At 44.5% G+C, this 11,424-nt stretch overlaps 2 protein-coding genes across 16 annotated transcripts in view; one reads left to right on the forward strand and one right to left on the reverse strand.

Annotated features, from left to right (window-relative positions):
• The window catches only part of LOC122870258 (low affinity immunoglobulin gamma Fc region receptor III-like), a 1,099,642-nt gene that overhangs the window by 202,958 nt on the left and 885,260 nt on the right, over positions 1 to 11,424 (forward strand). The gene's annotated exons all lie outside the window — the stretch shown is intronic.
• LOC122870232 (neutral protease 2 homolog AFUB_070680-like) overlaps positions 1 to 11,424 on the reverse strand; it is a 109,429-nt gene that overhangs the window by 77,117 nt on the left and 20,888 nt on the right. For 8 of the 15 annotated variants that reach the window (XM_044184278.1, XM_044184276.1, XM_044184267.1 and 5 more), the window contains exon 5: positions 10,536 to 10,616. The exons of 5 other annotated variants lie outside the window; for them this stretch is intronic. Coding sequence is in view for 1 of the 10 variants with exons in the window: in XM_044184281.1 (XP_044040216.1) it covers positions 9,360 to 9,478 (119 nt within the window). In the remaining 9 variants the exon portion in view is untranslated. Of the gene's footprint in view, positions 1 to 9,240; positions 9,479 to 10,257; positions 10,617 to 10,947; positions 11,030 to 11,424 lie in introns of those variants that run through there. 2 more of the 15 variants (XR_006376511.1, XM_044184281.1) reach the window with 2 other exon arrangements.

Below are 11,424 nucleotides of genomic sequence, written 5' to 3' on the forward strand. Positions count from 1 at the left end.
ACGACCACTTGATGCTCTTTTGGAGTAGCACATCATGCACCTGTGCCTGGTTCCACTGTTCTATGGCTGATCTCAGCTCCCTTTCTGCTCCCACAAAATTTGTCCCATTGTCAGAGCACAGCTCACGGACTTGTCCTCTTCTCATTATGAAACACCTCAGAGCATTTATGAAGGAGTCAGTATCCAGAGAAGGTGCCACCTCGATGTGAATGGCCCTCAGTGCAGGACAGGTAAATATGACACTGTAGCGTTTCACCATACTCCTGCTCCTAACTTCAAATGGTCCAAAATAGTCAACTCCAACTCTTGTGAATGGAGGCTCATCTGGCTTGAGTCTTTCCGTGGGCAAGTCTCCCATCTGCTGGTACACTGGGGTAGCATTGAGTCTCCTGCAGGTGGTGCATTTGGACAGGACTCTCCTTATAGCAGTGCTGACTCCAGTGATCCAATATTTCTCCCTGAGCTTGGATAACATGTGGTTGCGGCCACTGTGTCCCACTTGTTGATGGATATTTCTCAGCAGCAGAGTAGAAATATGGAGATCTTTTGCCAGTATGATGGGATGCTTGGATTCAACGGGCAATGATGATTTGCTCAGCCGACCGCCCACACGTAAGACACCATCCTCCAGCCTTGGACACAACTTGTACAGCGGGCTAGTTTTCTTGACATTTTGGTTCTTTTCCAGACACAAGAGCTCCTCTGAAAACTTTCTTCTCTGACAAAACTGAATTATTGCCATCTCGGCCTTGTCAGTGTTCTCCACGATGAGACCCCTGTTCCTTTAATCAAGCGCATCTCTTCCTCCATCTTTGAGTTCTCTTGTTCTGTGCCTTGACTCAGGTCTCCTTGTGGCCACCAGAGGAATCGCAACAGATCGACTTGTTCCTCCACAGCAGACTCAGGAAAGTCCATCTTAAATTGCTGTTGCCACAGTTCATCCAAATTCACAATGGACACTCTATTCACAGTTACTGGCTGCCCACAACAAGCGGCCTCCCCACCGTTTCCTGTCAGTGGTCCGTTTACCGTCCAGCCCAGCACTGTCCTTATCGCGTAGGGTCCATTGCTCTCACTGCGGATGACTTCCAACGGTTCCATGACTCTTGGAACATTGGTCCCGATCAGCAACTCAATCCCGGCCTCAATCTGTGGTAAGGAGAGGTGTCTCAAATATGGCCACTTTGTCAAATCCTGGTTTGTTGGAATGTTTGCTCTATGCACTGGCATGGACAGCTGTGTGTATGCTTTTGGCAGATCAATGAAGATGTCGTCTTTGAGGGCTGCAACCTCCAGCTCTGGCACAACATAGCTGCTGACCACCTTCTCCTGTCCCATAGTTCTCAGAAGGATGTTTGCTTTTCTGCCCGTTAGATGGAGCTTGTGCATTAGTCTCTCTGTACAGAATACTGCTGTACTGCCTTGGTCCAGGAAGGCGTATGTGAGGATGACTTTACTGCCCTTCTGAGCCTTGACTTGAACCGGCACAATAGGCAGCTTGGAATCCTGTTCACCAGCCCCTGTAAGCCCACTGGAAACCAGAGTGTTGTCCACTGACACCTGGACACTTCTCTCCGCCAGTTCTGCCTTTGCCACACCGTCTTTATGGAGCACTGTTGGATGTTTGCGGCCACACTTCGAGCGGGAAATCCTCTTCTGGCAATATTTGCTGATGTGCCCTGTGCACAGGCAGCCAAAACATACGCCTTTTTCCTTCAGGAAATCCATTTTCTCCTTGTGTGCCATTTTTTCCAATCGCGCACTTGTTTCCTATGTGTGACCTCCAGTGCAGCAGGGGCAACTCTTGTCTGGTGCTGGCTTTGTGCATTTTGCTCTTGTTGCAGGCTGAAGTGCTTTCTCCACAGAATTGATGGTGGTGGCAAAGCTAGTTCCCTTGAGGTTGGAGCATGACTGTGGTTTGGGTTTACTCATATTTCAGGTAGAAGTAGCAGTTTCTTGGATGTTTCCAAAAACAGGATCTGTCAAAATTTTGACCTGTTTTTCCACAAAGTAGGCGATGTCTATGAACCTTGCTCTTCTGTTGTATTTTTCTTGCAGGTCACAGGCATGGCTCCTCCAGCGATCTCGCAGTTTGTACGGCAGTTTTTTGATGATGTCCTGCATGTTTGTGGGCGTATCCAAGTCATTTAAATACTGCACATCTTCCATGGCATTGTAACACCCACGCAGGAAGAGACTGTACTCCTGGAGGGCATTCACATCCTCCGTTTTTATGGATGGCCATAACTGAGCTCTCTCCATGTATGCTGCTGCTACCTTTTGCTCGTTGTCATAGTGCTCTTTTAGTAAAACTTTGGTTCTCTGAAATCTTCTGTCTGAATCCAGGTGTTGACAACTTCTGACCAGCTCTTTTGCGTGCCCTTTGGTGTATTGTTCGAGGAAATAAAGTCTGTCACTGCTGTTACTTGTATTTCGTTCCACTCCATTTTCAAACGCTTTAATGAAAGAGTGATACCTGAGAGGGTTACCATCAAAGATGGGAATTTCTCTTTTTGGAAGTGCAGAGAGGCACTGTTGTTGCATGAGGAGTGTAGTGATTTCATTTTGTTTCCTCATTATTTCCAGCACACTGTCATTGTGTGACCCATCATTTTTATTCAGGACATTTTGCTGCTGTGTCAGATTGGTTTCACGTTCTAGAGGAGACATTAAATAGCGCTGCAGTGCGAAAGAGTGGGGCATTGCTTCAGCAGATAAGTTGACTTTGGGTTTTACAGTTGATTGTTTAATTTCATGTGTACTGTGTTTTTGTTTGACAGCTGGCTGTGATGGAACAAATTCAGTGGCATTGACATTGAGTTGTGGTTTAGAACATGACCTTTCACAATATGAGTTCATTCCATCAGAAACCTTTGACTTTGCTCTGGCACTGATGCTGCTCTGTGATTTTATGACGCTCAGTTTTGCCATTTCACTGTCCAGTATGAGCTGTTTTCGTCTTTTACGCAGCTTTAACTCTTCCTCTTCCAAAGCATACCTTTCCTTTAATATTTTTTGTTTTGCGGCCAGAACTGCCAGGTTTGTCTCACTTTTGAGGCGAGCAGAGGCGCGTGAGGCAGAGGAGCTGTGTGAGCGTGTTTTTTTGCTCGAAACATTTGAAGCGCTGTCATTAGGGCGCACCGTGTCTTGTGCGTTTTGTGCGTCTTGTGCCAAAGACACGGGCACAGGAGGGTTCTTTATATTTGCAAGCACGGCGTCATTTTCCTCCACTGAGTTTTGCTCACAGTTGTTTGTTTGATTCTTTGGGCATTTGATTTGAGCTCTCACACATATTTTCCCGTTTCCATTCTTCCACTCGTTCCTTGAATGTATCGCTGTAGTCCATAATTGCGAAACACCACTCGTTTTGTTTTGCAATTTCATTTTCTGGAAGTAGAGGAAGCAGTTCTTTGTGCAGCTCAGTGGCCTTTTTGCAGAGTGAATCCACGTTGTCCAGAAGTGAGGGAATTTCAGATGCATTTTCTTTTGATTTCATTTGCGCTTTTATTTGCGGAATAAGCGCCTTTATTTTATTCACGGCACCTTTACGCCCACGCTGGAGCTGCTCAATCTTGTTTTCCAAAGCCTTTTCTGTCAGTTTAATTTCCCTTTTTCCAGTTTGCGTTTCCATTTTTGAACATTCAACAAAAGCATTTATTTCACTCATTTTCTCGTGGTTTTATTTCAGGTGAAGCAGCCGTTTTCCTCACATGTGCTCCACCCAAAACATTGCATTTAAAATTCATTGACAGTGGTGATTCAATTCAACAATCTTTAGTCTTTTCAGACAACACCAACGCCACGTATTTATGCCACAAAGTCCCGACATCCTCATCCAATAATTCACAGAGATACTGCGCCACCGTTCATTACGCAGCATGAAGCGTGAGCAAACCAGATTCCTCGATTCACAAATGAACAGGTTCAGGCCTACCTGTCTCCAGGTGAATGAGTAGTGTGGCACTTAGCTGCAGCTCCTTTGTTCTCCGGCTAATTTGGGCGAGATGACTTGGATCATTGGCGCTTGAGCCGGCGTGGTGGTTTCATTCAAAATGCCCTTTTTTGTTGACAAAATGTAGCGGCTTCCTAAACGAACCTTGCAGCGCGGGGAGGGTCAGAGGTGGGTCCTGGGTTCGAACATTTGTGAAGCGCTTGAAGTCTGTACTTTACAAATAAGCTGAGATCCAACATGCGTTTTGAAGGTTTATTGCACATGAGCCATCAAAGCGCGGCAGACAGAGGATGGACATGAAAACCAGATGCATAAGACAGGTAACGTAGATGGACAAAAACAGGAAAATCAGGCGGTCAACAAAAATTATGGCTACCCGTCCCTGACTCAACAACCTGGCCTCAGGTAAGTGCGCACCTTTACAGACTTACGTGCACGCGCACCTGCTCCCGTGAGCTCCGCCCCCTCAGCACCAGACCAACACACACACACATGCAGCAAACACACAGTGCACCCATGTTCTGTCTCCTACACATGTATTACAGGTGTATGTAAGGTAATATAATTATACTTTTTGGTAAATATATTCCACGTTTGATGTCAAACATGACGCTTCCCGTTAGATTTTGGTATCTTGTCACTGTCTGAGCTGTGTGTGAATGTTTAGCCAGCGGTGTGCACACACAGGGCTAATCATTCACACACCGTGTTCACTTCGACATGTGGGCTGGGGGAAACTGGGATCCAACCGCCCACCATAGGATTGGTGGTCACTAAGCCACAGTCGCCCCTAATGACATGTGAATGTTTTAATCATATGTAATAAGTGACTTGCTGAATGTGCCTAATCCAGCAGAAGGTCTGCTCTGATGAAGATATTCATTTCTCAGTTCTCACTCGACTTGATTTCAAATAAAGTCAAAATTATAATTCAGCTTTTTACTCTGAAACACCAAATCATCAAGTAGAGACGCACCCAGTTCACTGAAACCATCCAGACAAACTGCCAAACAAAGAAATCTAGTGAAGGTTTTGGTCAAAGCCTTTACTGAAGTCAAGAACAAATGACAACGTAGACATTTATTTTTCTCTTTTGTCATTTTATTGAAAGAATGAAATTATGACAAATACTGAATATCTATTGTATAATATATTGCACATGGAAACAAGCATTAAATGTCAAACCAAAGCATTTTAAACCCCGGAAACACTCACAAACAAATGGTTTTCAGAAAGGTTTTACAAATATAAATCCTCCACAGATCATGAACAGGAAAAGTCACAACTGACCTTGTTGCAGTTCGAGGTGTCCTGACAACAGTTTTGCACAAGACTCTTTTATAATGGTGGCCTTGGGAGAAAATGCTTTTTGGCCATTGGGGAATTTGCAACACCGCGAGTGGCCACTGGAAGATATTCTACATTATACATCCACGGTGTAATGCTGCACAAATGCAACACCTGCCGCCTCATGAGAAGCTATTATTCTACCTGTGGCCATGGTGTAATACTGAGTCCTAACAGGTGGCAGGGAGGCTGCCTGCGTAGCGCAATGTTTGGGAATTTCTGAAATAGTCTGACAATCACGTCCACTTCTCGCAGAGATTGGTCAGGTGTACGGAGGAGTTCTGTAGGGAAGGGCTGGACTTGTTTCTCTCAGACTGTCTTTATTGCATTTAGCTCAAAGCAGCGCTGTGCATCAGTACAGCCTCACAGGGGCGTTAGCATGGCTGCAGTCTTGTTACATGCGTGACTACAAATGTCCAGCAGGTTTACAGGAAGTAAAAAGTAAAGCAGTACAGTAGTACTGCAGCCAAACCTAATCTGCAGTGGCAGGTGGTCGCTCCCTGGCTTGTTGGCTTTTGTGTCTCATCTTCGGGCCGATCACTGGCTGTAAAGAGAAAAAACACGTGTGTCTGTTATTCATGTGATGAGAAAACATGTAACAACAAAGTAACCAGCAGATGAAGGAGTTTTCATATTTACAGCATTGTCTGTTACAGTTCTAAGATGCTTTTTGAAGGAGTTTTCGTTAGATTAGAAATGGCAGAATAGAAAGTGCAGAATGTGGGAGTTTGTGATTTGAAGCCACTGTGTGTAGGAGCTTTGTGTGATTGTAGCGTTTCTTAAATTAGTTTGATGACATAAGCTTTTGCTGGCTTTTACCAGCAGATGGTGAAAAAGTGAAGGTTTTTATCAAAACCTGCATATAGTTCTTCAGGCCACAATACTTTTCTACTGATTGTGTTTCTGGAGTCATTTCACCAGTTAAAGGAACAGTTTGACAGTTTGGGAAATACACTTCTTTGCTTTCTGGTGGAGAGTTAGATGAGAACATTGATGGGACTCTCATATCTGTACAGAAATATGAGGCTACCACCAGCAGCCAGTTAGCTTAGCTTAGCATAAAGACTGGAAACAGGGGCAACAGCTAGCCTGGCTCTGTTCCGAGGGAACGGATCCACCTACCAGCATCTCTAAAGCTCAATAACTAACATGTTAGATCTTATTTGTTCAATCAACTTGTTTTTCTGAGTCATCAGCTACACTTAGGTCCAAACAATATGTCTGTAGTCCAGTTTAGCAGCCCAGTCACAACAGCACTGATTACTGACGCAGAATATCCAGCTGAAAGAAATCTGAAGAGAAAGTTCTACTGAATCAACTTACCAGTGACATTGAGTCTGCTTTCACCAAAGCTGCCACCATAAGTTGTGAGCATGTCACACAGGTACAGGCCCGAGTCCTCAGTCCTGAGTCTGGACACATGAAGTCTGAGTCGTCCTTCTCTGAGGACGTCTCTGTCACACTGGACTCGTCCTGCAAACTGTCCATCCTGAGACTCTGGGACCTCAACACCTTCATGCAGATGATACAGGACTGAGTCCTTGTGATCAGTAGTCAGTTCACAGAAGATATTAAGGGAGTTTGAACTGTTAGGTTTGGTTGTGAACGTCCATTCCAGTGTGATGTCCTCGTTCTCCTCTGCCTGATAGGAGCTCTGTGTCACATTCACTACAAATGTTCCTGCTGAGGAGACAGAGAGGGAAAGTGAGGACCAGACAAAGGGACAACTTTAACATGTGAGCCTTTAAACTCCATCTAGAGATGTTGATGTATTCATATCAAAGCTGGGAGGCTGGAAAACAAAAAGTTCAGAGATACTTCAGTACAAAAAAGCTGCATGATACCAACAATAAATACAACTCAAGCAATACTTGAAGATAAAGGATCTTCCTGATTTTAATAAGGACTGTCTACTTTCTATAAAGAGTCCTGCAGATGTTTTCACTGACAGATTTAAAGATGGAGGTCTGAAGGCTGAAAGAGTATTTAGTCTCTTCTCTTTCTGGATAATAACCTGCAGGTGGAAACGAACCACAGACGCAGGAGGTCAGGGTGATGAGCAGCAGGATGCTGCAGGTCATCTTCTCCCTGTGAGAGGAGACAGAGGTGAAGAGTCAGAAACACACGAGGTCAAAGTTCAGTCGTCACATGTCTGAGAGGAAACATCTACAGTCTGTCTGCAGTCATTACAACACTCCTTTGTATTTATTCTCCTGCTCATTACACACAGCTGACCAGAGCACTTCCTGACTGGTAGCTGCTAATGCTAAGCTGCAGTCATGTGTTTCTGTCACAAGATGGCGCCAGTGCTTCAACTCTCCACCATCCAAATGAAAACAAAGAGCATTCAGCTTCACACAGGCTGGAATAAATCCACTAAGTGGCCAGAAGTATGGGGGTCCTCTGATGAGGCCAGACGAGGAGGAAGACGAGTGCGGCTGCAGGAATCTACTCGAAGAACTCCCATCCTGGCTTCTGCAGTCACTGCTGCAGTTATGTGCAGGGTTTCTTGCTGGGGGAGCATTTCCCCCCAATAGAAGAAATGTTTAAAGTTGGCTGCGTACTGGGGGTCTCTGTTTATTAGGAAGGAAGAATGATGCATGTATATTACAAAATACTAATTTATTTGATCAAGTATTGTCTGATATAATTTCAGACTTGCCATTTAGTTTCATACTTCCTGAGCTCCTAACTCATGAAGGCGGAACGGTGACGTGTTATGGACAGGACTGGACACGCCTAGTTGTCAAGAGTCTTGATTCCCCGCACGATATCTAATCAGATTATGAAAAGAAACCAGCACAACAATCCATCTCACTGTGTTTCACAGTTTTACCTTTGTGTCTTCGGCTACATAAAATATGTTTTCAGAAGCAGCTTCTCTGCAGCGGCCGCAGGATGGAAATGCTCGGCTTTCCTCTAACAGAAAGTTTCTTTATGTTTCATTGTAAAGATGATTTTCTGAGACTTACTGACAGACGATCATGCTGCTAAATGTCCTGTGGTTGGGGACATTTTTATGGCCCAGAGAAGCTGAAGAAATTCATCCAAATATTCCAGATACACATTTAGATTCTTGTGAGGAGACACAAAACTTCTGAACTCTGCAGTTTCAATCCTGGAGCAGGTTTTCCAGGTCCAGATCCAAGTAGCTCAATAAAGAACCGAACATAAAAACTTTGGGCTGGTTTGAATCGATTTTCAATCTGCGTCGATTTCAAATTAATATGTGCGTCAGTCAACAAACAGGAAATGCAGCTCAGCTGAACACAAAACAACACAAACAGTAAATCATACAGAAGTTTTAGTTACTTACGTGTTTGAAGCCGAGCGAGCAGCGAGCTGTCCCGCTTTAGTTCAGTTCAGTTAAACAGATGTGACTAAGAGGTACTTTCCACATCGTATTGCTCTTCCTAAAATGTTATGACTAACGGCCACCACAGACTGTCTCTAACTACACTTGCTCCGCCCCCTCTAGAAGAGCGCTCAGTATGCAAATCTCACAAACAAATGGTTTTCAGAAAGGTTTTACAAATATAAATCCTCCACAGATCATGAACAGGAAAAGTCACAACTGACCTTGTTGCAGTTCGAGGTGTCCTGACAACAGTTTTGCACAAGACTCTTTTATAATGGTGGCCTTGGGAGAAAATGCTTTTTGGCCATTGGGGAATTTGCAACACCGCGAGTGGCCACTGGAAGATATTCTACATTATACATCCACGGTGTAATGCTGCACAAATGCAACACCTGCCGCCTCATGAGAAGCTATTATTCTACCTGTGGCCATGGTGTAATACTGAGTCCTAACAGGTGGCAGGAGGCTGCCTGCGTGGCGCAATGTTTGGGAATTTCTGAAATAGTCTGACAATCACGTCCACTTCTCGTAGAGATTGGTCAGGTGTACGGAGGAGTTCTGTAGGGAAGGGCTGGACTTGTTTCTCTCAGACTGTCTTTGTTGCATTTAGCTCAAAGCAGCGCTGTGCATCAGTACAGCCTCACAGGGGCGTTAGCATGGCTGCAGTCTTGTTACATGCGTGACTACAAATGTCCAGCAGGTTTACAGGAAGTAAAAAGTAAAGCAGTACAGTAGTACTGCAGCCAAACCTAATCTGCAGTGGCAGGTGGTCGCTCCCTGGCTTGTTGGCTTTTGTGTCTCATCTTCGGGCCGATCACTGGCTGTAAAGAGAAAAAACACGTGTGTCTGTTATTCATGTGATGAGAAAACATGTAACAACAAAGTAACCAGCAGATGAAGGAGTTTTCATATTTACAGCATTGTCTGTTACAGTTCTAAGATGCTTTTTGAAGGAGTTTTCATTAGTTTAGAAATGGCAGAATAGAAAGTGCAGAATGTGGGAGTTTGTGATTTGAAGCCACTGTGTGTAGGAGCTTTGTGTGATTGTAGCGTTTCTTAAATTAGTTTGATGACATAAGCTTTTGCTGGCTTTTACCAGCAGATGGTGAAAAAGTGAAGGTTTTTGTCAAAACCTGCGTATAGTTCTTCAGTCCACAATACTTTTCTACTGATTGTGTTTCTGGAGTCATTTCACCAGTTAAAGGAACAGTTTGACAGTTTGGGAAATACACTTCTTTGCTTTCTGGTGGAGAGTTAGATGAGAACATTGATGGGACTCTCATAGCTGTACAGAAATATGAGGCTACCACCAGCAGCCAGTTAGCTTAGCTTAGCATAAAGACTGGAAACAGGGGCAACAGCTAGCCTGGCTCTGTTCAGAGGTAACAGATCCACCTACCAGCATCTCTAAAGCTCAATAACTAACATGTTAGATCTTATTTGTTCAATCAACTTGTTTTTCTGAGTCATCAGCTACACTTAGGTCCAAACAATATGTCTGTAGTCCAGTTTAGCAGCCCAGTCACAACAGCACTGATTACTGACGCAGAATATCCAGCTGAAAGAAATCTGAAGAGAAAGTTCTACTGAATCAACTTACCAGTGACATTGAGTCTGCTTTCACCAAAGCTGCCACCATAAGTTGTGAGCATGTCACACAGGTACAGGCCCGAGTCCTCAGTCCTGAGTCTGGACACATGAAGTCTGAGTCGTCCTTCTCTGAGGACGTCTCTGTCACACTGGACTCGTCCTGCAAACTGTCCATCCTGAGACTCTGGGACCTCAACACCTTCATGCAGATGATACAGGACTGAGTCCTTGTGATCAGTAGTCAGTTCACAGAAGATATTAAGGAGTTTGAACTGTTAGGTTTGGTTGTGAACGTCCATTCCAGTGTGATGTCCTCGTTCTCCTCTGCCTGATAGGAGCTCTGTGTCACATTCACTACAAATGTTCCTGCTGAGGAGACAGAGAGGGAAAGTGAGGACCAGACAAAGGGACAACTTTAACATGTGAGCCTTTAAACTCCATCTAGAGATGTTGATGTATTCATATCAAAGCTGGGAGGCTGGAAAACAAAAAGTTCAGAGATACTTCAGTACAAAAAAGCTGCATGATACCAACAATAAATACAACTCAAGCAATACTTGAAGATAAAGGATCTTCCTGATTTTAATAAGGACTGTCTACTTTCTATAAAGAGTCCTGCAGATGTTTTCACTGACAGATTTAAAGATGGAGGTCTGAAGGCTGAAAGAGTATTTAGTCTCTTCTCTTTCTGGATAATAACCTGCAGGTGGAAACGAACCACAGACGCAGGAGGTCAGGGTGATGAGCAGCAGGATGCTGCAGGTCATCTTCTCCTGTGAGAGGAGACAGAGGTGAAGAGTCAGAAACACACGAGGTCAAAGTTCAGTCGTCACATGTCTGAGAGGAAACATCTACAGTCTGTCTGCAGTCATTACAACACTCCTTTGTATTTATTCTCCTGCTCATTACACACAGCTGACCAGAGCACTTCCTGACTGGTAGCTGCTAATGCTAAGCTGCAGTCATGTGTTTCTGTCACAAGATGGCGCCAGTGCTTCAACTCTCCACCATCCAAATGAAAACAAAGAGCATTCAGCTTCACACAGGCTGGAATAAATCCACTAAGTGGCCAGAAGTATGGGGGTCCTCTGATGAGGCCAGACGAGGAGGAAGACGAGTGCGGCTGCAGGAATCTACTCGAAGAACTCCCATCCTGGCTTCTGCAGTCACTGCTGCA

This window comes from Siniperca chuatsi, linkage group LG22, assembly GCF_020085105.1.
Source record: "Siniperca chuatsi isolate FFG_IHB_CAS linkage group LG22, ASM2008510v1, whole genome shotgun sequence".
In the NCBI taxonomy this organism is placed as follows: domain Eukaryota; kingdom Metazoa; phylum Chordata; class Actinopteri; order Centrarchiformes; family Sinipercidae; genus Siniperca; species Siniperca chuatsi.